Source organism: Terrapene carolina, unplaced genomic scaffold (genome assembly GCF_002925995.2).
Source record: "Terrapene carolina triunguis isolate 2854851 unplaced genomic scaffold, T_m_triunguis-2.0 Scaffold66, whole genome shotgun sequence".
Lineage (NCBI taxonomy): Eukaryota > Metazoa > Chordata > Testudines > Emydidae > Terrapene > Terrapene triunguis.
This window is the reverse complement of record NW_020664417.1, coordinates 49,989,015-50,016,082: the sequence shown is the minus strand read 5'-3', so window position 1 is coordinate 50,016,082 and position 27,068 is coordinate 49,989,015. Positions and strand designations below refer to the sequence as shown.

Here is a 27,068-nt window from a genome sequence, read left to right as displayed (position 1 = left end):
ACTTCTGCTGAGAGGGCCATATTTTAAAAATCCTAAAGATGCTTTTGTGCCAACATTTTTTAGGGCCACAAAATATGCATACAAAAACATACTATTTAAAATGTGTGCTGGTGTCAGTTTATGAGTCAACAACAATGCCTTCATATTTTGGCGTGTAAGACTTTTTCTAGTACTTTAAAATTCTGAATGATTTTGTCATGCAACACTGAACAAGTGTTACCAATATTCAATTTAAGCAAAATGACAGCATTTTTTAATGAGACAAGGGGGGTGAGGTAATATCTTTTATTGGACCAACATCTGATTGTGAGAGAGTCATGCTTTTGAGCCATACAGCTTTTTCAGCTTTTTTAATGTCTATGCTCATTAGTTTCTCTTCATTTCAAATGCTGTTTGCTTCATTGAACACTCATTCCACTGATCTTGTTGTTCTTGGTGAATGCAATGGAAAGAGCTCAGTCTAGCAATGTCTTGCACACATTTAATAGTTCCAAACTCTTGAATATTTGGATTGATTTTTTTTTTCATAAAAGGGACATTAGAAGTGACCTGTCTGAACTTCTCAGAGTACAGGACCATCATATGAAAAACAATGCATTGTGATATCTTTATTGCTCTCCTACTTCTCCAGCTTTACCAGACAGTATAATTTATTGTATATTCTTAGGTAGAATGCCATAATTATTGGGACTTTTTGGTCTGTTCTTGAAAAGCTGAAGTTGTAAAAGTTGAGACAGAAATATTTTGAGGAACTGGTAAACCATGCTGAACCATGCTTCAGAAACCTCAGGCCTCTGGCATCTGAGATAGTAAACACTGTTCTTCTTTGAGTGATCGCTCATACTGATTCCAATTAGGTGTGCGCGCACCGTGTACATGGCCATCAGAAAGTTTTTCCCCAGAAGCATCCAACGGGTTGGCTGTGGAGCCTCCTAGAAGTTCCTCTATGGTGCTCAATATATGACCCTGCTGACCTGGCGCCCCCTCAGTTCCTTCTTACCGCCCATGACAGTCGTTGGAACTGTGGCGTCTTGCTTAGCAAGTTCTTCATGTTTCCCTAGCTTGATTCTAATAATAGTTGTTCTTTCTTGTAGTTTCTTTTTTTGTTTTTGTTGTATTTAGTAGCAGTTGGGTTGTGGGGTTTCCCTCTGCCTCCACTGCTTTCCCTTGGGAGAGTTTCATGAGAACTCTCATGCCCAAGTCCCCGGGATTCAAACCCTTCAAATCCTGCAACAAGCCCATGCCAATGAGTGACCCCCCACGACTCTTGTCTGAAATGGCTTGGAACTCAACGCTCAAGGTCAAGGAGCTTATGCCACCTGAGTCCAGGAGGAGTTTGGGGCCCTTGCTGACGAGGGCAACATGGTGGCATGGACCTCATTGCAGGCCTCTCTGGATGCTGCAGACTCAGTGGTGCATACCTTGTCCTCGGGTATTGCCATAGATTCTAGGACTGGAAGGGACCTCGAGAGGTCATCGAGTCCAGTCCCCTGCCCGCATGGCAGGACCAAATACTGTCTAGACCATCCCTGATAGACATTTATCTAACCTACTATCTAACCATGAGATGCACCTCCTGGTTGCAAGCCTCAGGCCTACCGCCTGAGGTTCAGCAGACCCTGCAGGACCTGCCCTTTGATGGGGAGGCTTGCTCGCAGTACAGACCATCTCTCGGCTGCATAGCCTAAAGGACTCAAGGGCAACTATCAAGTCCCTGAGTATGCACACCTTGGCAACCCAGCGGAAGCACTTCAAGCCCCAGCAGCTGCAACAACATTCCTACCCTCCTCGGCCGAAGCAGGACTTCAACAGGCAGAGGGGATGGAATGGCAGAAGGAAGCCTTCCAACCCCCCATCGAGACAAGGCCAGGGCCCGACCAAACCATCATTGGGTTCCAAGCAGGCCTTTTGAAGGGACAGCTGAGGACAGCGTACTGGACTTAACCCCGGATCTTTCCCCGCCCTTTTTGAATACTTTATCCCATTTCCACCATGCATAGTCCCAATAACCTTGGACCGCTAGGTCCTTCACATGGTGGAAACGGGATACTCTCTCCAATTCTGTTCCTACCCAGCCCCCCCCGGCCCTCTTCAGGGACCCCTCTCACAAGCAACTCCTTATTCAGGAGGTTTATGCGCTCCTTACCATGGGGGCAGTGGAGGAGGTTCCACAGGAGCTAAGGAGCAAGGGGTTCTACTCCCAATATTTCCTAATCCCTAAGGCCAAAGGGGGCATCCAGCCCATTCTGGACCTGTTTGAGCTCAACAAATTCATGGTAAAGCTGAAGTTCCACGTGGTCTCCCTAGGCACTATTATCTCCTCCCTGGATCCTGGAGACTGGTATGCCTCCCTCAATATGAAGGACGCATACTTCCACATAACAATTCATCCAATGGACAGGCGCTTCCTGCGCTTCGTGGTCAACCGTGAACATTACCAGTTTATGGCCCTTCCATTCAGCCTTTCAACAGCTCCCCGGGTGTTCACCAAGTGCATGTCAGTCGTGGCTGCCTTCCTCCGTTGACAGCAGGTGCAAGTATATCCCTACCTCGACGACTGGCTATTTCGGGGCCATACCAGAGTGCAGGTGCAGTCCCAACTCTGTCTGGTCAGGTATACATTCGAACAGCTGGGTCTCCTCCTAAACATGGAGAAGTCCACCCTAGAACCAACCCAGATGATAGAATTCATTGGGGCGGTGCTGAACTCCGTTCAAGCTCGGGCCCTCTTGCTGGAGTCCCGTTTCCGAGCTATCACGGACATCATTCAAGGCCTTCAGCAATTCCCGACCTCGACAGCAAGAGAGTGCATGAGTCTCCTCGGCCACATGGCTTCTTGCACATATGTAACCCGGCATGCCAGGCTCCGTCTCAGGCTGTTGCAGGCATGGATCACCTTGGCCTACCATCCGGGGCACGACAGCTTGAATTCAGTAGTCACGGTGCCGGAACAGGTCCTCACATCCCTTCGCTGGTGGCTCAACCCCCAAGTGGTGTGCGGGGAAGTTCCCTTCCACAGCCCCCAGCCTTCCTTATCCCTGGTTATGGATGCGTCAGCTATGGGGTGGGGGGCACATCTGGGGAACCTTCAGACTCGGGGCCTGTGGTCACAGAATGAGCTTTCTCTCCATATTAACATCAGGGAGCTAATCATAGAATGTCAGGGTTGGAAGGGACCTCAGGAGGTCATCTAGTCCAACCCCCTGCTCAAAGCAGGACCAATCCCCAACTAAATCATCCCACCCAGGGCTTTGTCAAGCCTGACCTTAAAAACCTCTAAGGAAGGTTAAAAACCTCCCCAGGTAATCTATTCCAGTGCTTCACCACCATCCTAGTGAAAAAGTTTTTTCTAATATTCAACCTAAACCTCCCCCACTGCAACTTGAGACCATTACTCCTTGTTCTGTCATCTGGTTCCACTGAGAACAGTCTAGATTCATCCTCTTTGGAACCCCCCTTCAAGTAGTTGAGAGCAGCTATCAAATCCCCCACTCATTCTTCTCTTCTGCAGACTAAATAAGCCCAGTTCCCTCAGCCTCTCCTCGTAAGTCATGTGCTCCAGCCCCCTAATCATTTTTGTTGCCCTCTGCTGGACTCTTTCCAATTTTTCCACATCCTTCTTGTAGTGTGGGGCCAAAACTGGACACAGTACTCCAGATGAGGCCTCACCAATGCCGAATAGAGGGGAATGATCACGTCCCTCGATCTGCTGGCAATGTTCCTACTTATACAGCCCAAAATGCTGTTAGCCTTCTTGGCAACAAGGGCATACTGTTGACTCCTATCCAGCTTCTTGTCCCCTGTAACCCCGAGGTCCTTTTCTGCAGAACTGCTGCCTAGCCACTCGGTCCCTAGTCCGTAGCAGTGCATGGGATTCTTCTGTCCTAAGTGCAGGACTTTGCACTTGTCCTTGTTGAACCTCATCAGATTTCTTTTGGCCCAATCCTCTAATTTGTCTAGGTCCCGCTGTATCCTGTCCCAACCCTCCAGTGTATCTATCACTCCACCCAATTTAGTGTCATCTCCAAACTTGCTGACGGTGTAATCCACACCATCCTCCAGATCATTAATGAAGATATTGAACAAAACCGGCCCCAGGACCAACTCTTGGGGCACTCCGCTTGATAATGGCGGTGCGCTTGGCTTGCTAAGCCTCCCAGGCCCAACTGCAAGGTCGCTGCATGGCAGTTCTAACAGACAACACCACAGCCATGTTTTACATCAACAAGCAAGGGGGGACCCATTCCTCCCCCCTCTGCCAGGAAGCCATTCGACTGTGGGAGTTATGCATAGCCCACTCTATTCACCTGATAGCATCCTTTCTTCCAGGGACCCAGAACACACTGGCGGACCGCCTCAGCAGTTCCTTCCAATCACACGAGTGGTCTTTCTGACCGGATGTCGTGCACCCCATCTTCCAAAGGTGGGGGTTTCCCCAAGTTGACCTGTTTGCCACCCGATGCAACAGGAAGTGACCAGCGTTCTGCTCCTTCCAGGGTCGCAGCCCGGGCTCCCTCAGGGATGCATTCCTGCTGCCCTGGACAGGCCGCCTGCTCTACACTTTTCCTCCATTCCCTCTTGTGCACAAAGTCCTGCTCAAAATCCACAGATAGGGGGCAAAGGTGATTCTGATAGCTCCGGCGTGGCCTCACCAGCACTGATACACCGTACTGCTGGAGCTGTCGGTGGACGTACTGATCACATTGCCTCTCCTCCCTGACCTACTCACTCAGGACCATGGTTGTGTCTGTCATCCTGACCTGCGGTCTCTCCACCTCACAGCTTGGAAACTGCATGCTGCACCCCATGCTGTGTTCAGACCAAGTAAGACAGGTCCTACTAGGCAGCAGGAAGCCCTCTGCTAGAGCCACATATCTGGCGAAGTGGAAAAGGTTTTCATGTTGGTGTGACCAGCGCCTCACACCCCCAGTCCAGGCGTTGGTACCTCTCATTTTGGAGTATCTCCTGCACCAGAAACAGCAAGGCCTGACGGCATCCTCCATAAGTGTTCACCTCGCTGCCATCTCGTTCTTCCACCCAGGCGCGTCTGGCCGCTCTGTCGTCGCCAACCCTATGGTTGGTCGCTTTCTGAAAGGCTTGGACCATCTATATTCTCAGATCCGTCAGCCTATCCCTGCATAGGATCTTAACCTGGTCCTTTCGAGGCTCATGGGACCCCCATTCGAACTGCTGGCCACGTGCTTCCTCCTGTATCTCTCCTGGAAGACAGCCTTCCTGGTTGCCATTACTTCCATGAGACGCGTCTCCGAGCTGAAGGCCCTCACCTTGGAACCGCCTTATATGGTCTTCCACAGGGATAAGGTGCAACTCAGACTGCACCCGGCCTTCCTCCCGAAGGTGGTGTCTAACTTTCATACCAGCCAGGACGCTTTCCTACCTGTCTTTTACTCAAAACCTCATGCTGGTCCCCAGGAACAGCATTCCCTCAGTGTCTGCAAAGCCCTAGTTTTCTACATCAAGAACACTAAGCAGTTCAGGAAGTCGACCCAGCTATTCGTAGAGGTGGCGGACCAGATGACAGGCCTCCAGTCTCCTCTTAAAGAGTATTCTCCTCGATCACGTCCTGCATCCACACTTGCTATGAGCTGGCCGGGGTGCCAACCCCAACTCTTACCACACACTCCACTAGGGCCCAGGCCTCGTCAGTGGTGTTCCTGGCCCAGGTGCCGATCCAAGAAATCTGCAGGGCAGCGACTGGGTCCTCGGTGCATACTTTCACCTCACATTATGCCATCATCCGGCACGCCAGGGACGATGCGGCTTTTGGTAGAGTGGTGCTGTAATCAGTGTTCCCTAACTCCAACCCCAGTGCCTAGGTAAGGCTTGGGAGTCATCTAATTGGAATCGATATGAGCAATCACTCAAAGAAGAAAAAACGGTTACTCACCTCTTGTAACTGTTGTTCTTCAAGATCTGTGGCTCATATCCATTCCAAACCCGCCCCCCTTCTCCTCTGTTGGAGTAGCCAGCAAAAATGAGCTGAGGGTCGGCAGGGTCATGGAGGCGCCACTCCAGTGGGCTCCACAGCCGACCCAACGGATGCTGCTAGGGGAAAAACTTTCCGACGGCCGTGCACGCAGCGCGCGCACACCTAATTGGAATGGATATGAGCAACACATCTGAAAGAACAACAGTTACAAGAGGTGAGTAACCGTTTTTTTGAGTAATTGTGGACATTTTACTGACACTGGGTACTCCGTAGGAAACAGTTCCTTAAGCAAGTCTCATTTATAGTTTGCCATTGTTTTGTACAATTAATACAACCACACAGATTATGAAGTACAAAAGCATTATATTGATTTGTCTCTGAGTAAAAGAGGGCATGAGCCGTGTTGCGAAGAGCCCAATTATATGAGGGAGCCATTCTCTGCCACTGGTAGATTTTATGCCTATTTTTTCAGCACACCAAAATTATTTTGATAATACTTCACATTTATATTGTGCCTTCCATCTAATGACCTCAGGGTGCTGTACAAATATTAATTTAAGTTTCTGAACACCCCAGAGAAGCCTCGTTTTGCAGAGGATAAAACTGAGGCACAGAAGAACTAAATGTCTTCATCATAGTCACACAGGAAGTCTGTGGCATAAATTGAGAGTATAAACCAATATCCTGACTCCTAGACTTGTGCCCTAAAGAAAATAACCTTCCTATTCAAATTAACATTGACTTGACTTTTCTTTCTATCTTTCTCTGCTGGCTGCAGAAAATATCAAGACAAATAATGTTGAACAGTTTTTTTCTGGAAAAGCTTTACTTTTTTTTTTACTTTCCTTTTTTTAAAGAAGAAAGTCACTGTGCAAGCTCTCTTGTGAGATTAAAACTTAATTTTTATCTGCAAAATCCATGAAATTGTTGGTTGTTGGGAAATTCTTTGTTCCTTTTTCTATTCAGCTTTCAGAGGGCGATAGCATGGAAAGCAGCTGTTGTGGTTCCATGTAAAGTAGCTTTCATTTGGTGGGAAATATCTTATCACATGAACTACTTGATGCTGGAAGACCAGCTTCTGCATTGGTTTTTGTTTTGTATTTTTTTGTATTTTTTTCTGTAACAGTAATTATAGACTAAAGATGTTTTCTTAAGGAAAGTTTAAGAAAGTGCAACAGTTTACAATGAAGTTTACAAACAACAGTTAATAACATGGCATTGTTCCGTGGAATATTCAGATTATCTTCACAGAGAGTGCTTGAGAGAGATTTTTAAACTAGAACATAACTTAGGGAAATAGTTAATTTTTTACATTTTTAAAGACACTTTGGCTCCAGGTTCAAAAAACAATAGAAGATAATTATGTCAAGGACTATGGAGAAGAATGTTATATCTACTTTCTGTTCTGGTCCCCGTTTCCCCCCCCCCCCTCGAAACAAATGAACATATGTTTCATGTAGTCCAGGTAGCACATTGTCATTAAGGCTGGGTGTTTGTCATGGCAAAAAATACAACGGTAATTTTACTTTAAACACTTGTGCCACCACAATATTTTAATTTGTCATGGAAATTCTGAGAAGTCATATCCTTTATTTTAAGTAACAATTATATAAAACCATTCAACATTTTTAGATGGCTTTCAACTATTAAACCATAATCCACTACAATGAATTTAGCTAAATTTGAAAATGTTATTCATGGAGGAGAAGTCCTCATTAAGGATTAAGATGATAAAGACTGAGTTCATTAAAATAAATGCTAAAAGTCACAGAGGTAAGGGCTACAACAAACACACAGTCTTAGCTAATACTTACTAATATTTGAAGATAGTTTGTTAAATTTGTGTAGAAGAAACTTGCAGCATGTCATAATGATTTGTAGATGTGAGATGCTTTCTGAGGATTTAGGAGTGCTTCCCTATTCAGGAATGCACTTTAATAAGTGTTAAAAGTTATCGTCAATGGGATTTCAGTTAAATATGTGCTTAAGTCCTTTTGGCACATGTTTAAAGATTTTCCTGAATTAGGAGCCAAAGTATATATGGCTTTGAAAAGACTAGTAAGTATCAGGTTTTTCCTTAGACTATTCATTTCAATATCCTTCTACTATTCATTTCAATATCCTTCTGTGCCTCTAACCATCCTTTCTGGAAATTCTTAGTATTGTGATTCTCTCACTTTCTTCTTTCCTTTTTCAGAAGGAAAGAGGTATATCACATAGGACAGGGATCGGCAGCCTGGCGGGCTGGGCCGGTTTGTTTACCTGCCATGTCCGCAGGTTGCCGATCGCGGCTCCCGCAGTTCGCCGCTCCAGGCGAATGGGGACGGCGGGAAGCAGCGGCAAACACATCTCTTGGTCCGCGCTGCTTCCCGCCGACATGCTACGAACACGACGAGTGATTAGAGACAGGAACTTAAGGCATTCGTGTGCATTGCACAGACATGACGCAGAGCCGGGACAGAGGTGAGTTACTGTCTCAAGCAGGCCTTGGTGAGCATTTCTTTACTTTGGATTTGTCTTTGGCATTCTAAAGATTGCAATAACAGGGTTTTTCACATTTATTATTTTTATTGGTAGTTTTCACAACTTGTTCTAATTTTAGTATTCCTTCACTGAAATACTTTTGCTGGAGTTTCCTAATTTTAAAGGATTATTTCCCTTTATTTATTTATTTATTTGTTTATTTGTGTTTTCTTTTAATCAAACTCCTTCATAATACTTCTGCTGGATTACCCTGATGTATTTTGCAGTGAGAGTAAGTTGAACCTCTTTAGCTTTTCTATATAAAAACTATATTTGGAATATTCCTGGATGTCCTATATAATACTTATCCCAGAGCAATATACTTTTGGTGTAAGGGTGACCTAAACAGAATATTCTTTGAGGTTTATCTAGTGGTTTTATTGTAGTAACCCTTTAATTTATAATTAAGTCCTCTGATATCCACTTCCCCATTCTTTTAGCTGCTTCCAAGTTCTTGGCCAGTAATTGAAAAAAAATTCTTACAGTAACATTTACATTTCTTTCCTAGGCCCTAGTTCAGCAAACACTTACGCTGTTAAACTATATTTGATTAATTTTATTCAATACATTGGGAGTAGTCATTCGTGAAGTTAAGAATGAGTCTAAGGCCTAGTCTACACTACACAGTTAGGTCAATGTAAGCTGCCTTATGTCAACTTAATAATGAATGTGTCTACACTACCAGATCCCTTCTGCAAACATAACTTGCCTGCTACGTTGACTTAATTACTCACCTCCACAAGAGGCATAGCTCTTAATATAGTTAGGTCAACGTATCAGCAGTGTAGACCCTGCATTGCTTAAGTCGATCTAACTGGCATCCAAGAGGTGTCCCACAATGCTCTGCTGTGACCGCTCTGGTAAACGTTTTCAACTCTGTTTGTAGAGAGGAAACAGCCCCTCCTCTATTAAAGGACCGAGAACTTTTGAATTTAAGTTTCGGTGTGGAAAGCTCACCTGCCGAGCTGATTGTGATGGTTCCATGCTCCAAACACGCTCTAGCCTGGTGTGACACTCTGTACCTCGGGGAACACCCAGCACCCCCATGTTTATCTTTATCCTAGGGTTGTGTCTGGGACCGGAGGTATTGGCTGGTGTCATTCGGTTGCACAATCCAAGGAGCAGCTTACATGCCAGAGGCTTTGCGTGAACAGCCCAGGAGTGGGGGTTCTCACAGCAGAGCAGGGTAAGGCTGGCTCCCAGAGTCAAGGATTGGAGTGACCTAGCAGATCACTGGTCCAGATAACACCCGGGGAATGTCACACCTGGAGTACACAGGAAATGATGGATCTTCTTGGTCTGTGGGGAGAAGAGGCTGTGCAGGCACAGCTCCGATCCAGCCATAGAAACGTAGACATCTATGAGGAGATAGTGCGGGGCCTGGGTGAGAAGGACTGCACCAGGGACAGGCAGCAGTACCGCATGAAAATCAAGGAACTGCGGCGAGCATAGCAGAAGGCAAGGGAGGTGAACAGTCGCTCTGGTGCAGCACCACAGACATGTTGCTTCTACAAGGAGCTGCATGCAGTTCTCAGCAGCAACCCTACCACGACCCCCAAGAGCAGAGTGGATACCTCTGAGGAGTCAGAGTCCTGGGTCAGCACAGGCAACACTAAGGAGGAGGTTTTGGATGAGGAAGAGGAGGAGGAGAATGGGAGACAGGCGAGCAGGGGATCCATTCTCCCAGAGATCCAGAAGCTGTTTGTAGTCCAGCCAATTGCAGAACAGCATCTGGTGAGTATCCAGAAGCTGTTTGTAGTCCAGCCAGTTGCAGAAGGAACCTCTGGTGAGTATGGTATTTCAAGTACTATTTTGGGGTCACATGTTCATATATTCTATTTTTTGTTAAAATTAACAAGGTGAGGTAGAATAGCTATCTGCTTCCCAGTGGCCACACCAGCTAGGTAGAGGGTCCCCCACAAAAAAGACTGTTTATGTACACAGGGATGGCCTGGGAATACTCCATAGAGATCTCCAGGAAACTTTCATGGAGGTACTCTGCAATCCATTTCAGAAGGTTTCTGTGGAGGACTGCCTTATTTCTTCCACTGTTGTAGGACACTTTCCCACCACTCCATTATTAATTCAGCTGGCATCATTGCAGTACACAGCATAGCAGCATATGGACCTGGTCTACACCCAGACACATGCAGCATCTGTTACCCTCAGGAGAGTGATATCAGCTAGGGTCACCTAAGGGAGACAATGGTAGTTTTCATTTCAGCTACTTGTACCACAAACGATGGTGTCTGTGCAAACAATAGTGCCTGTGTTCCTCCCACCCTTGTGATTTTTCCACCCCTACATCCACAATTTCCAAAACATGGCTGTAGTTTGGGTGATGGCGTCAGTATTGACCTTTAGAAACTCAGTTTTGGGCAATAGCTAGCAGCAGCGGCCCTGAGGTGGATTGGAGAGAAGAGAAATTTTGTGGTTCGGATTCACCACAGCAATCACCCCCCTGGCACAGCCTCTGCCAAGGATTGCAGTTTGGGAGGGTGAATGCTGGTCCCTGATCTCCAGACAACATCCATGTTTTAAAGGGGAAGTGGCATGGTCCCCTGCTCACCTCTGGTCCCACCGCACGTTGCCCACCCAATGCTGATGATGATCCGGTGCCCGTGTCCCAGTGCCATACTCACCATGGCTGGGACAGCAAACTGGTACAGTGAATACCTGGTGTAAATGAAAATGTTCTGACTTAAACTTGCATGAAATAAGGGGAGTGATTTTTATATAGCAACTCTGCCGTAGACACTGGGTTGCTTTGTTCTTTCCATAGCTTACAGCTGAAAGTGCGGCCTTCAGCTTTTCCTCCATACCAGTGGAGAGGCTCTTCCAGATAAGATGAAGGGGAAAGAGAACATGTGATGACATGTTTAATGAGATTAAAAATGCCTCTGGGACAGTGGACACCAAGCAGAGAACGTGGAGGATTTCTCTCTGAAAAACTGGACATGGACATAGTGAGCAGGAGAGTGAGTGTGGTACGCAGCAGAAGATGCTGGGGATTGTGAAGGAATAAACAGCCATGTTGAGGCATCAAGTTGACCTTCAGGAGAAGCACCTTCAGGCTAGACTCCCTCTGCAGCCCCTGCACAATGGCATTCCAACATCGTAGCATTCTCTCTCCCTCTCCCCGAAACGTTCCAGGAGGTGAGGGGGGAAACTGCAATATCCCTTCAACTCACCCCCAGGGGAGGGTCCTAAGAATAAAAGCCGCGCGTACAATGATGTGTGACAGGCAAGGCCATTGTGCTTTTAAAGATAAGCTGACTGTGGTTTTCCCCTCTAATTTTATTCCACCATGTGTCCAAGGTTAAATTCTATTTGTGTTCTTTAAGTTTCAGTATGTTTCTTCAATAAAAGTCCATGTCTTGAGAATGAACTAATCTTTATTAATTTAAAAATGGGAGAAGGAGAAAGGAGACAGACAGGTAAACTGAGTAAATGGAGGGGATGTGCTGGAGACAAAAACCAGGCAGAAACAGCAAGGTTCACACTGAGAAGGCAAAATACAGAGAAGCAGCCCACATTACTGTACATCATTACTGGTATGGGGTTTCAAAGCCTCCCTGAGACGCAGTGCTCCACACTGAGCTCTTCTTAAGGCCCCGGTATCTGGCTGCTCAAAACTAGCAGAAAGCCTATCCACCTTCAAGCTCCACCCCTGTGGAAACTTCTCTCCCTTTGCCTCACAGATATTATAAGCACACAGCAGGCAGCAATGGGGATATTGCTTTCACTGAGGTCTAATCTAGTAAGCACACTGAACCAGTGACCCTTTAAATGGTCAAATGCACATTCCACCACCATTCTGCACTTTTTGAACCAATCCTTGGTGTCCGGCTTCATGAGCCATGGAAATAAGGGGTAGGCTGGGTCTCCCAGGATCATTATTGGCATTTCAATGTCACCAATGGTGATTGTTCATTCTGGAAAGAAAGTCCCTGCTTGCAGCTTTCTGAATAGACAGGAGTTCTTAAAGATGTGCGCGTCATGCACCTCTCCCAACCATCCCACGTTGATGTCGGTGAAACGGCCCCTGTGATCCACCAGCGCTTGCAACACCATTAAGAAGTACCCCTTTTGGCAAGGTGGTCTGGTGCCAAGATAGGAATATGCAACAGAGGGTCCTGTGGCACCTTTAAGACTAACAGAAGTATAGGGAGCATAAGCTTTCGTGGGTAAGAACCTCACTTCTTCAGATGCAAGTAATCTTTACTTGCATCTGAAGAAGTGAGGTTCTTACCCACGAAAGCTTATGCTCCCTATACTTCTGTTAGTCTTAAAGGTGCCACAGGACCCTCTGTTGCTTTTTACAGACTCAGACTAACACGGCTACCCCTCTGATACAAGATAGGAATATGTGTGCCATCTATTGCCCTACCGCAGTTAGGGAACCCCATTTCGGCAAAACCATTCAATATCTCCTGCACATTGCCCAAAGTCACAAATCTTCTCAGCAAAAGGCAATTAATGGCCCTGCATAATTGGGTGACAATGACCCCACAGTGGATTTACCAATTCCAAATTGATTCCCCACTGACCAGTAGCAGTCTGGAATTGCAAACTTCCACACAGCGATCTCCACTTGCGTCTCCACTGTCAGAGTAGGTCTCATTTTATTGTCGCTGCGCTGCAGGGCTGGGGAGAGCTCCGCACATAGTGCCTGGAAAGTGGCCTTGTGCATACGAAAGTTCTGTAGCCACTGCTTGTCATCCCATACGTGCATAACAATGTGATCCCACCAGTCAGTGCTTGTTTCTTGGGACCAGAAACGGTACTTCACTGTGTTCAGCTGCTGCATGACTGCCAGCAGCAACCGGGAATTGTTTTGTTCTATGGCTTCCAGCAGGGATGCTTGAAGGACATTGCGATGTTCTGCATGGTGGCTCTTCTCATGGCTCTGGAAAACAATCATGCATAGCTGAGTGGGGTCCATGCTTCTCAGGATATGGCATACGTGTGGCTATGCCAGCTTTTTGAAGAAAGGCACAAAATATGATGGGGTCTAGTTGACATCAGGGGAGGGAGAGAGAAAACTGCATCATGGGATGTTGAAGCCATGTTCCCAGTCCCCCCTCTGAGAATGTTTTGGTCTCATGAGGCATTGCAAGCCCGTCCCAGAACCCCCTGCAGCGAATTTCACTGTGACGATAGCTACCCACAGTGCATTGCTCTCTGCATTGATGCAAGTGCTGCTAGTGAGGACATGCTCCACCGATACAAGTTGTATGGTGTGGACACGCGCTACTGACTTAATTACTGTGGCGGCTGGATGTCAACTTAACTGAAGTTGACTTAAATTTGTAGTATAGATATGCCCTAAGTGTTTGCAATATTTAGTCTTTATTCCGTAAGCAGCATTATTAGTGTATGTCAGTACCCTGTCTACACTGTAAAGACTTCATTTAATATCAGTGGGAATTTATAGGTAATCTAATTGAAATTTAATGTTTTAAACCTGGCATAATCTGAATTCAGGCCAGGATATAGAACTGAAAATGACTTAGGGCTTGTCTACACTTACCGGAGGGTCCGGCGGCAGGCAATCAGTTTTCTGGGATCGACTTATCGCGTCTAGTGAAGACGCGATAAAATCGATCCCTGATTGATCTGTCGTCGACTCCGGAAATCCACCGCGGCAAGAGGCGGCAGCGGAGTCGGCGGCAGCGCGGCAGCGGTCGACTTTCCCCCGTCCTCACCGCCAGGTAAGCCGACCTAAAATACGCAACTTCAGCTACGGTATTCACGTAGCTGAAGTTGCGTATCTTAGGTCGGACCCCCGCTGTAGTGTAGACCTAGCCTTAGTGACGCTGACGGATAATAACCTCCTATTAATGGATAGAGAATTGATAACCATTATATTTCTCCTGGACTTCTCTGTGCATTTGAGACAGTTGATCATGAAATGCAGCTGTATCACCTGAGAAAGTGGTGGATGTGCAAGGTAATGTGCTAAAATGGTTTGATTTGAGTCCTTCCTAAAGGGATGCTGGTGGGCATCTTGAAGAGTTCACAGCAGTGAGGAAGTTTACTTTGGTTGAGGTACACACCCATAACTGGTTAATTCAGTCTGTAGTTTTGAACCTGTATAGAAAGATGTCTTGATCACCAAAAGTGTAATTTTTTGACAAATACAGCAATTTAGTATATCTGGGAATGAAGATTTCAGCATTTAGGGAACTCTAACTAGTACAGAATGCTGGAATGTGTCTCCTCAGCACTCAGGCCACTGCAGACACATCCAATCTGTCCTCCGCTCTCCACAGAGGCTTCCCATAGAATTTCAAATCAAGTACTTAAGTACTTGATACTTATCTCAAAGTGGCCAAAGCCCATAATATCCAAAAGATTGTCTAAAGCTCAAAGGACAGACTGCTCAAGCTCAATGGACAAAGACTGCTGTCCACAATTATGCTATTCTGACACAATGGAACTGTCTACAATAAGGGGAAAGCTAGCCTGTGCCAGGAGACAGAACTTCTCTGGGAGGCAGGGGTGCATGCGGGCAGTTGAGATTATGGAATGAACTGTCCCCAGGAACTAAAGACCATCACAAACCTTACCATTTTCTGCTCCAAGTCGAGGCACATTTCTTTGGTCTTGCCTTCTCTAACACACACATAGCAATGGATATCTTTGTGAGGATCGATGGGTCTCCAGGCAAGCCTCCTATTCCAGCTGCCATCTGGCAGCTTGCTACTACCTGGTTGGCTGATGGCTAACGGAACCATAGCCCTACCAGAGGCACTGTCCACAAGAATCCTGCCTGGAGGAACACCCAGCCCCACTGATTGCTCCGGCTATGCTATTTAAGCTGTAAAGAGGCATAGGAAGTTGTCCATGCAGATGAGTGAATTTCTGGATGTCTGCTTCATTGGATCTTGCCTTCTTGACTAACTTCTGAGCCCTGGCTCCAAACTTTGCTCAATTCTCTGACTCTGATTCTGGCTCTGATTCTTGGCCCTGGCTTTGGCCTCTGATTCCATTTCTGACCTTTTGCTCCAATTTCAGACTCTGACTCTGTCTTGCCCTTGGTTCTGGTATCCGGCCTCTGGTTTTGATCCTCAGCTAAGTTTCCTGGTGCCTGACTCCTGCTCTGACCATGAGGCATGACCAGCACATGAAAAGATGGGAGTTGCCTTATCAAGTGGGGGGGGGGGTCAGTGCTAACGAGGCCAATTCAGTCAGGGTGGAAGTGGCCCTTTCCCAAACACCCTCTTTTGGCCTTCAAAACAATCCCCCTACTTCACCAAGCTCATTGTCAGAAGCAAGCTCCCCACTGACTAGGACATCCCAACTCAGAGCAGTGCCAGACTCCGCCATAACAACAGATGCAAAACCTGCAGCCATATCTCCACTGCTATGATGATCAATACCCCCCACACCATACCTTTCAAGATGCTTGGTGTGACCGCGTACCCCATAAGGCTTTATGGGGGGGGGTGCTTATAAATATATGTATGACATAACTGGAATATGTTTTGTGCTGCCTGTGCCATGTAATATATCTCCATAGGTTATGGTCTACTATATCTATTCATCCTATTTGTACATATATATCATTTTCTACTTGAGGTTAAGAATATGGCTGTATGCTTGCTTGGTTTCTAAGTAAGCTTTGTGAGGCATTTGGTCAGCTTCTTTAGGAAGGAATTCACCAGGTTAAGTACCTGATCAGGAAACACTTGGGGAACAATGCATCTTGGAATGCTCCAATCCACATAAGAAGTCTTCCTGGAGACATGCAAGATACCATGTGAACAATGGCTTCGGCCTGTAAAGACTCAGTCATGCAGGGACATGTGACTTGCCCAGGTGACTCCAAAACTCCATCTTGGAGCTGGACTTTGCATAGGAGGGAGGAGGGGGGTCTCCACCCACAAGAGAGAGTCTATTTAAACCCGTGGGAGACCCCTCCATTTTGTCTTCAGCTGGCTAAGGAAGGAGCCTCTCCACCCCCCTCCCCCCCCAGGATACTCGAAGGGAACGGGAACAAACGACAGTAACTACAGGGGGTGTGAGTGATTGCTGGACCCAGGCTAAAAGGAGATTAGCCTGTAAAAGGGAGCATTCTGGAACTGGTGAGGAACTTATCTGTATTTAGTTTGATTAGACATAGATTTGCGCATTTTATTTTATTTTACTTGGTGATTTACTTTCTTCTGTCTGTTACTACTTGGAACCACTTAAATCCTACTGTCTGTATTTAATAAAATCACTTTTTATTTATTAATTTACTCAGAGTATGTATTAATACCTGGGGGAGCAAACAACTGTGCATATCTCTCTATCAGTGTTATAGAGGGCGAACAATTTATGAGTTTACTCTGCATAAGCTTTATGCAGGGTAAAACGGATTTATCTGGGTTTAGACCCCATTGGGAGTTGAGCATCTGAGTGCTAGAGACAAGCACACTTCTGTGAGCTGTTTTCGGGTAAACTTGCAGCTCTGGGACAAGTGATTCAGACCCTGGGTCTGTGTTGGAGCAGACGGGAGTGTCTGGCTCAGCAAGACAGGGTGCTGGAGTCCTGAGCTGGCAGGGAAAACAGGAACAGGGGTAGTCTTGGTTCATTGGATGGCAGCTCCCAAGGGGGTTTCTGTGATCCAACCCGTCACACTTGGGTCCTACACATGCCTGTCACAAGAAGTGGTGTACCTCATCCAGTGAATCACAAGCACCAATAACTATGTGGGTGAAACTAGACAATCCCTATGCTCTTGAATGAATATATGCAGAAGAATGATAAAAGACAAAAATAACTCTATCACCTGTGGGCAGTGCTTAATTTCTAATGAAAGAGGTGCCAGGTTCAAGCAATTAGGTGCCGGGGTTCAAACAATTTTTAATATTGATAACTGATGCAGCAAGCCCAGAGGTGCCAGGACTATGAACTGCTAAGCCTAGAGGTGCTGGGTCTTAGTCCTGGCACAAATTAAGCACTATCCATGTGCGTACACTTTTCACAAAATGATCATTCCATATTTGACTTCTCTGTACTCATCCTCAAAGGAAACTTGCACAATATTTTCAAAAGACAAGCCTAACTCTGCTAGACATGAATCGTAATAGAATGAATACAGATATTGGTTTTATGTCTTGTTACAGTTGTCTGTAACCCACTATCTCTCCTTTGTCCTGTGACTGCAGAGGTTTTAATTGCTCACATCTGTGTTAACTCTTTATGCTTAACAATCTGTTCTACATTTTATTTTGCCGTGCCATTCTGATTACCTTTCCCAGACCAGAAGAAGAGCTCTGTGGTGCTTGAAAGCTTGCCTCTTTCACCAACAGAATTTGGTCCAATAAAATATATTACCTGACCCTTTTTGGCTCTCTCACATCCTGGGACCAGTTGGGTACAACGACATTGCATCTAATGAAGTGGGTTCTATCCCACGAAAGCTTATGCCCAAATAAATTTGTTAGTCTCTAAGGTGCCACAAGGACTCCTCGTTGTTTTTATTTTTTTAATCTGAGTCAGAACAGCCCACAGTAGGGATACTTGGAACTAGACTGCTGCCTTTTCAAACAGTGCCCTTGCCAACTGTTAGAATCGGATTATATATATATATTAAAAAAAAAAATCAGCAGGGCATTTCCTGTTAGTGCTTTCTGTTAGCAATTACCCCACTACCTTTTTCCTTACAGGACACTGCCACTTTTCAGGAAGAGGAATTTATTCATGAGAGATACAGTTTACACAGGACATTTTTAATCCATGAAATATTAATTCTCTAAAACCTCTTTGCTTATGAGTAATTTTTTCCAACTGGAAAGAACCTAAACCGATTAAGGTGTTCTCCTTACATACTAAGTAAGAGAAAGTCATGGCAGTTTGGTCTTGTCATAGCACAAAAAAATTCTTCTAATGGTTTTGTGGAAATTATACAGATTTCCTGAAGCATGAAATCACCAAAGTGGGTCCCAACAGTAGCAGCATGTGTCAAAACACTTATTTTTCCTTAAGTGGAAATGTTTAACTGTCTGAGCCCAGTGACAGAAAAGTAGATGTCACTTTCAGCACATGATCTGAAGTCAAAGCTATAAGCATAACCAGAAATATGTCTGACTTCCAGAGCTTAAGTGGTCAGACTTTAAAATATAAAGTTAAAATGAAAACTCAGTTAAGCACATACTGTAAATAGGTTTTTAGATAACTAAAAAAAGCCTTCTTCAGTTTTTGAAATCCTTCTAGCACTTCCTAGGTTGCTTCTGAGATCAGATATCACAAGTCACAGGAAGATCTTTTGTATCAGCAATGTTATGAAAAGAGATATCTTGGGATAGCAATAAACCAGAAAGTGCCAGGATTTTATTAATAAGAAGTCTCTCAGAACCCTGGGTGAAATCCTGGCCCCCTTGAAATCAACAGGGGTTTTCACTGATTTCAATGGAGCAGGTTATCACTCCATGTACTTAATGAAAGTCTTATTTTTTATGAGAGTTGGAATCCTTCAGTGTCATTGAAGCAGATTGCAAAGTCATAGTTGTTTCTGGTTTTTAGAATAGTGTACTTGCAGTAAGTTTTCTGGTGGATTTTAAAAATAAACCCACTAACGACTGAGCAAGTTTCAAAGAATGCACCATTATATATGTCCAGCTTGATACTGTGGTTTTGTACCTGGGCAATTTGAAAATATCAAGAAAGCTGTGCCTTAGTTAGGTCATTTCTAGTTTGGCAGGAATAGTTACTAGGGTCTGTGCAGATGATATTTGTTTCTCATGTTTCTGGTAGTCAAGCAGCCTACAGTCTTCTGCTAGTGCTCTCAGAGATCTGTAAAGTATCAGTAAGGGGTCTCTACCCCGTTTTGCTGGAAGCAAATTCCTTTATGTCTCCGGGAGCCACACAGGACAAAAAGGAATCTATTGTTGCTATGTGAAAACTTGAAAATCTTTCTATCCTTTCATTAGTTTCTACAGACTTCATCGCTTAGCTTCAGTGAATGTAGCACGGAGAAATCATATTTTCTATGCTGCTGTTAGTTCATCTCTTGCATTTTTATTGAACATTACTATTGGAACATCATCCAAAACTGGTAGATCTTTTGAAATAGAAATAAGATATTTCCTACCTGTAAACTGTTTAATTCAGATCTTACAATTCGAACCATGCCCTATATTGAGTAAACTTAGCAGAGGATAGGTTTCTTTTTAATCTATTCTGTTTGTTTCTCTCAGGGAAGAACTCCAATAGTTCCTCCATGTAAGCAAAATAGCAAATATTTCTTTTGGCAGGAAAATTCTTTTTATTAATTGTTCATTTGCATGCCTGTGATGAACAGAACTGTAAATCCGTCAAGAACCTATCCTTCAGACTGGTGGCTCTAAATCACAGAACACCATTTTATAGGCATGAACATTTCCTTTTATTTTCAGGACTTAACAGGGTGAAAATAAATTTGATGTATTAAATTACTGATTCAGGATTTGTGGTGATAGAAACATCTTTCAGTATTTACTCTTCAAAATTACTAGCTGTAAACTTTACTCCCCACCCATGCAAAGTAAAAGACTCCAGACCCCAACTACTGTATATCCAGGGCTATATTCTGTACTAATTTACAACTCATGCAACCTCCTTCATTGTAGAGGTTGAAGCCTATGGAGTTACACTTGATGTAGATCAGTGCAGGATTTTGGCTGTTATTGATTGGCAATAATAAAGCCCAAATAGTTTTGTTTTGGCAAATAAAAACATAAGGAAAATCAACAAAGGTATATTGCATTAGGGCTGTGTACTTTCTTCTTTGCCAGAGTATAGAACCTAGATGAATTTCAGCATAGACTGGATAGGTGGCTGCCCTATTTATTTACACTGCTGGAAAAGGCCAGACAGTCAGAGGCCTCTGTTCTGGGACATTATTCCTGGAAGTATGGCTGTAGAAAGCGAGAATACAAGCTCTCCTTCATGAGTGTGCCGGCATAGAGCCCTGTTGTTGTACCTGAGGCCATAGACAGCAGTCACATTTGGGGGCACAAGTTTGTGCTTCCATCAGCCTTTTGACTGAGAATATAAATAGCCCTGCCCCACCTAACATTCCTCAGTTCATCTCTATCTTGAAAAGCTAAGTGATAGTGAGGAAGTTGGGGTGATCAATATAGCTTTATGAGGGTAAGCCTATTTGGAGAGCAGGAGTTCTGAAAGATAGGTAACTCCTTTTATGCCTTCATTAGTACACCTCCATAGAATCCCACTGCTGTATCCCACAGTATCCTCCTAAATGGGGGGAGCTGAGGAGCCCTGTTAGTTAAATAATGGTTGAAATACCACACTCCTAAATGGCTGAATTGGGAGTGACAGTATTAATACTGACAGGTTTCAGAGTGGTAGCCGTGTTAGTCTGTATCACTTGTGGCACCTTAGAGACTAACACATTTATTTGAGCATTAGCTTTCGTGGGCTAAAGCCCACTTCATCAGATGCATACAGTGGAAAATACAGTAGGAAGATATATATATATATACACACACAGAGAACATGAAAAAATGAGTGTTGCCATACCAACTCTAATGAGACTAATCGAATAAGGTGGGCTATTAGCAGGAGAGAAAAAAAAACTTTTGTAGTGAATATCAGGATGGCCCATTTCAAACAGTTGACAAGAAGGTGTGAGCAACAGTAGAGAGAAAATTAGCATGGGGAAATAGTTTAGTTTGTGTAATGACTCATCCACTCCCAGTCTTTATTTAAGCCTAATTTAATGGTGTCCATTTTGCAAATTAATTCCAGTTCTGTAGTTTCTCGTTGGAGTCTGTTTCTGAAGTTTTTTTGTTGAATAATTGCGACTTTTAGGTCTGTAATAGAGTGACTAGGGAGGTTGAAGTGTTCTCCTACTGGTTTTTGAATGTTATAATTCTTGATGTCTGATTTGTGTCCATTTATTCTTTTGTGTAGAGACTGTCTGGTTTGGCCAATGTACATGGCAGAGGGGCATTGCTGGCACATTATGGCATATATCACATTGGTAGATGTGCGGGTAGACAAGCCTCTGATAGTGTGTCTGATGTGATTAGGTCCTATGATGGTGTCCCTTGAAAAGATATGTGGACAGAGTTGGCAATGGGCTTTAGGAAAGCCAGCATCTTCTCCATTTTAGGGATGGGGAAACTAAGACTTATCCAAGGTCACATAGCAGGTCAGGTCAGTGGCAGAGTCCGGAATAGAATCCGTGTCTTCCGACTTCAGTCTTGTGCCCTCTGCACTGAATTATGTTGGCTGAAAAAGATAGGGACTGAGCTCCTTTAAACTGTCAAGGGCACAGACTGTAAATTCTGCAGAAGTGAGCTCAGCTCCATGGAACAGTGCAGGCAGTGCACACTGTAATCCAATTAACTTCCCTGTGAAGAAAACTAGAGAGCATGAGGCAGCTGCAGGCAGGTCTCAATGGGACGGGGAGAAAGAAAACAAAACACTGGATGCTGGCAGAAATACAGAATTTCATGACATCTTAAAAAACTGCCAAATACTGTGGTCATGGAATCTGACTGTTATGTGGGCTTGAGTGGGCTCAGTTGGATATTCACATCTGAGCTATTGCTTTAAGCTCTTTGCAGACTTAGGGCTGCTCTACACTGGAAATTTACATCAGCATAGCTACATCTCTCCAGGGAAATTCTCATCCCTTAGAGACATAACTATGTTGACCTAACCCCCAGTACAGAGAGCACTAGGTAGATGGAAGAATTCTTCTGTCAACCTAGCTACTGCCTCCTGGGAAGGTGGATTAACTACAGCATTTGAAGAGTAGACATAGCCCTAGGCAAGTGACACTGCATCAATTCACACTCAGGCCTTGGCTACACTGGCGCTGTACAGCGCTGCAACTTGCTGCGCTCAGGGGTGTGAAAACACCCCCCCTCCCCGAGCGCAGCGAGTGCAGCTCTGTAAAGCGCTAGTGTAATCAGTGCCTGCAGCACTGCACGCTCGCTCGCAGCAGTGCAAGCTACTCCCCTCGGAGAGGTGGAGTACATACAGCACTGCGAGAGCTCTCAGTAATGACTGTTAATTGCTACATGTGCTCAATGAAAATAAATGCGTATTACAAACACAAAACTACATTAAAAAGGACATTAAAGATGCAAAGTCAAGCATTTAAAAGTTAGGAAATGCCAGAATTAAAGTTGCGTATGTAGTCTTCATTCACCCACCTTGTGAATGCACATGCATTATTATATAGTCTTTAATTACAAGATCACATCATATTTTTTTACATAAGGACCACTGCCTCCATCAGTAGAGACCTGCGCGGATATAAATTTATATCCATGGATATAAATCAGTATCCACAAAACCGCAGGGCTTTCCGGGAACCGCAGCAGTCAAAGGAGCAGAACTTGGGGCTGCTGCTCCCAGTAGCCAGTGCCTCACGCCAGCAGCTCCTCTGGCGTGGCTGTACTGCCCCCAAACAGGAGACGCAGACAGCTGCATGGAAGGGACGAGGGGAGGGCTGTGAGTGGTACAGCTTTGCCAGAGAAACTGCTGGCGCGGGGCGCTGGCTCCTGGGAGTGGTGGCCCCATGTTCTGCTCCTTTTGCCGCTGTGGGTCCTGGGAGAGGCCTGCGGTTCCACGGATATCGATTTATATCCGGGGATATCTGCATCTGCGAATATAAATGTGTATCTGTGCAGGCCTCTATCCATCAGTTTACAGGATGGATGGTGCTCAATTAATGAGCAACTATTCAATATTTAGTTTTCTCTTTGTTCAGTGTATCGACCAAGGCATTATTTACTACACGCTATTCAAACCCTGCTCTGGAGACAGAATTATTAAATACTTCATGGGCTTTTCTGTGGTGCTCATCTGCGTAGCATCTGAGTGCTTCACAATATTCATTTTTCTTCAACACCACTGTGAGATGAGGAGATGGTATTATCTCAATTTTACAGTGGGGAGCTGAGGCACAGAGAGATTGTTTAAAAGTATCCACTAATTTTGGTTGCCTAATTTGAGACACCTAGGACCTGATTTTTCAGAGTACTTAGCCTTATGTAACCTTTTACATGTTCAAAGCACAGTAACAATTGACTTCAATTGCAGGGTTCAGTACTTCTTCAAATCAGACACTAAGGCATCAAGTCAGGCGCCCAGAAAATGAGGAACACAAAATTAGTGATCATCTGTGAAAAGTTTGAGTTAAGTGATTTGTCCAGCATCACACAGCAACTCTGTGGCCAGAGGCAGGGATAGAATCAAATTCCCCAGAAAAGCATTCAGCTTCCTTAATCATTAGACCATCTTTTCTCTTCCTGCACTGAGAAGTGTGTTGCCTCTCTCATTCACTACACATCTTCCAACTTAAGCCACAAACGAGGCAGGGGTCCTACAAACATCCTCCTTTACTCCACACTGCCAGCATGGACGAATTGAGAACACAAGAGAGAGAGACTGCCTTCACTCAGTTCTGATACCCAGCCTCAGCGCACTCTGCAGCAGCTCTGCAATTGCAGGGAAAATCGTGCTCAGTCAGGTTCTGGAGCAAGCTCAATGCCAACTGATTCTTCAGGGAATACAGCTGCAAATCTTTAATAAATCTAATGAGCATATGCAAACTGCAATTTTTAAGAGGCTTATAACTTGCTAAATTTAGGTGAATTATTGGGAAAATGCATATTCTTGATATTAAATGTCACTGCCTGCCAAATTTCACATCCCTTCTCCAAAGCATGGAGATGCTAGAGCTTCTCAAAAGAGATCACCAGAATTTTTCAAAGTGGGGGAAAAATGTGTTTTGTTCATAGCCTCATTTTCAGAAGTGGCTGAACTGTTCTGGATAAATTTTCCAAGACATCAGCCCGAGGCAGGCACATGCAATAGGAAATTTCAGTCTGAATGGTAAAGTTTAGCAAAGTTATAAGCAACTGAAACCGGGGTCTTGTAGGAAATATTGGGCAAACTTAATAATAGACTATGATACTGTTATATTAATTTAGATGGAACATAGGGTCCCAAAGATGACATAACCCAATTACTCACTGTCCAACATTAAATAGCGTTAAGCAAGGTTCAGGGTTTAGTATACAGAAACCTCAGCCTTCTTAGTACCACGGCAAACACCATTAAAATCATTTAAACCTTTTATTAAAGATAAAGAAAAGAAGGACAAACAATTAAAGCATTTGAAATGTAAAGTATTAAATAAGGCTTTCATTTTAACAGTATTTCTTGTTCCCTTTCCCTTTAGCTGGAGAGAGTTTTTAATAGGACAAATCCCTTGTTTGACAGTTTCTTAGGTGGCATTAAAGATGGCAATAACTCAATAACTATCCTTCTGGTGGAAAAGAGAAGAAGTTAGTTTCAATGGCCTGGAGCTGTTGTTGATAAAGTCCGATCCCATTTCATCCCAGGTGATGTTTGGGATTCAGCTGGAGCCAGTGGAGGTGGTGATGTCATCTGGGTTCCTTTCTGGCCTGTTCTGGATAGGACATCTCTCAGGATCAAGATGATGAAGGCCTGGGGTCTCAGGAGTTCGTGAGGATGGCAGCTATGATGGCGAAACTTGCTCCAATAGCCAGTTTTTTCTCCCCACAGTATTTTTTTTAAGGACTCACAAAGGAATGGTGGGTGAAATAACCCGTCTCTTTATTATTTTGTCCACCAATTAGGCCTAGTTTCTGACAGACCAATTCTGGTTCACTGATTTCTGGTTCCACACTTCTGTTGTTTGCCAAGTATGCAGGAGCGCCGCCAGCTTTTCTGCTGCCCTAGGCAGTGGAAGGTCTCGCCGCCGAAATACCGCCGTGGTCGCCGCCCCCCAAACTGTAGTGCCCTAGGCAACCGCTAAGGTCGCCTAATGGGTTGCGCCGGCCCTGCAAGTATGATCTTAACACAGTCCTTAAATGAGTTCATTCGGCCTTTTGGTTTGGTTAATTCAGCTTCTCTGTCTCCTTTTTGTACTTTTTCCCATCAACATTTGTTATTGTAGGTTATTGTGACATCTCATGAACTTTCACGTACATTTTACAGTTGAGCTCACAATTAGGGTAAATTTTTAAGACCAATTATTACAACAGTACCAATCTTGTCTACAATAAAATACCAATGCTTATTAGTAAGTATAACTTAAATGCAGTGGCAATATGGTAGACACTTGTAAGGAAATCCTGTCTTTTTTTTCTGCTTTTATTTAAACTAATTATTGTGTTATAAAAAAGATATAACTGCTTTTCTGGCCCTTCCAGCTGTATTTTTCTTTTAATTTGAGATCTGAATGGCCGTGATTGTGCTGCTATGACTTGACTGTTACATAACAAACGTAACATAATGCTATATTCTGATTTTTTTCTTTGTGCAGATGTGTAAAACAATCTTACTTGCAATGGAAATTGACGTGTTGTATGCTAAGAAGGCCATACAAGTGTCTCTTCCTCTAGACACAGATACCTGTACAATAGAGCTGTACTCACCAGCATTTGAAATAAAATGTTTTCCTTAAGTAGTAACTTACAAGTCTGCTTTAATCAGTTTAATTTTTTTCAAACCAAATTCAGTTATATTTGTAAAAAATCTTTAACTCAATTGTTGTTAAAAGTAGCTAGAATAAGGGTAAAATTCTTCTATTGGGTATGTTCAAACAAGGGCAGAATTTAGCCCCATGGTGCTTGTATTTAACATGCCTCCTCCTTGTATTTGATTACAGAATCTGTTAGCGGAAAAGGTGGAACAGCTTATGGAATGGAGCTCAAGGCGCTCAGTCATCCGCATGAATGGAGACAAATTCAGAAGATTTGTGAAGGCCCCACCTCGTAACTACTCTGTGATTGTAATGTTCACAGCTCTCCAGCCACAGAGACAATGTTCTGTTTGCAGGTAATTTATACCCTATGAAACAGATTCTTCTGCTCTTCTTTTCCCCTTCCTCCCCACAATGCTCAATTAACTATGTTTTAATTGATGTACAATATAAGTGTTATTGTTCTAGCTTGGGTCCTGGGAAGATAGATAAATACCTCTCTGTCTTGTGGGTGCTTACCATAGTATCTTCCTTCTGTGATACATCTTATAAATGACTACCTGTGATACATTTTCTACCTCTGATACATCTTATGAATGTTGTCAATTATTTTATTAATTTTCACTATTTAAGAGCTTCTACTTAAATTAATAACTGATGCAAGGCTTTCTTTTCATTCTTTAAAATAATCTTTTTTATTCCCAGTAAGTGTCTGTTGCCAGTTAGCTGTTGTGATGGTTCTTGAGCACTCAGGACTGTGAGTTACCTTGTTTCCCCCTGTCGCCAGTGTGAGGGAGTCTTTCTTGTGATAGCTAGATATCAGCTCCCTAACACCACTAGCCTTTCAGCCCCTCAAGTGCTCTCCTCTGGGCTATGCCATCACTAACTTTGTCTTGCAGGTTAACAATAGGTACACGCCCATTTCTAAATCTCTTTGAATCGTTCCCCCGTGATATCCAGCCCCTGACGCTGGCTACTTACATAAATTCCAGATCCTTTGCCTCCAAAAGTGCAGGGTAGCCCCATTTACCAGTTTTACCTTAAACCCCCACTCCTGTAAACCATGCAGCACTTATGATAAAAGAAAGAATAAATATTTAAGTAGAAACAAGAGAGATTAGTGGAAACAAC

The 27,068-nt window shown here is 44.2% G+C and overlaps 1 protein-coding gene across 1 annotated transcript in view; it reads left to right on the top strand.

Annotated features, from left to right (window-relative positions):
* TUSC3 (tumor suppressor candidate 3) overlaps positions 1-27,068 on the top strand; it is a 272,148-nt gene that overhangs the window by 83,937 nt on the left and 161,143 nt on the right. Inside the window, exon 2 of the mRNA XM_024192953.1 lies at positions 26,124-26,293. Within this exon, the coding sequence (XP_024048721.1) occupies positions 26,124-26,293 (170 nt within the window). The remainder of the gene's footprint in view (positions 1-26,123; positions 26,294-27,068) is intronic.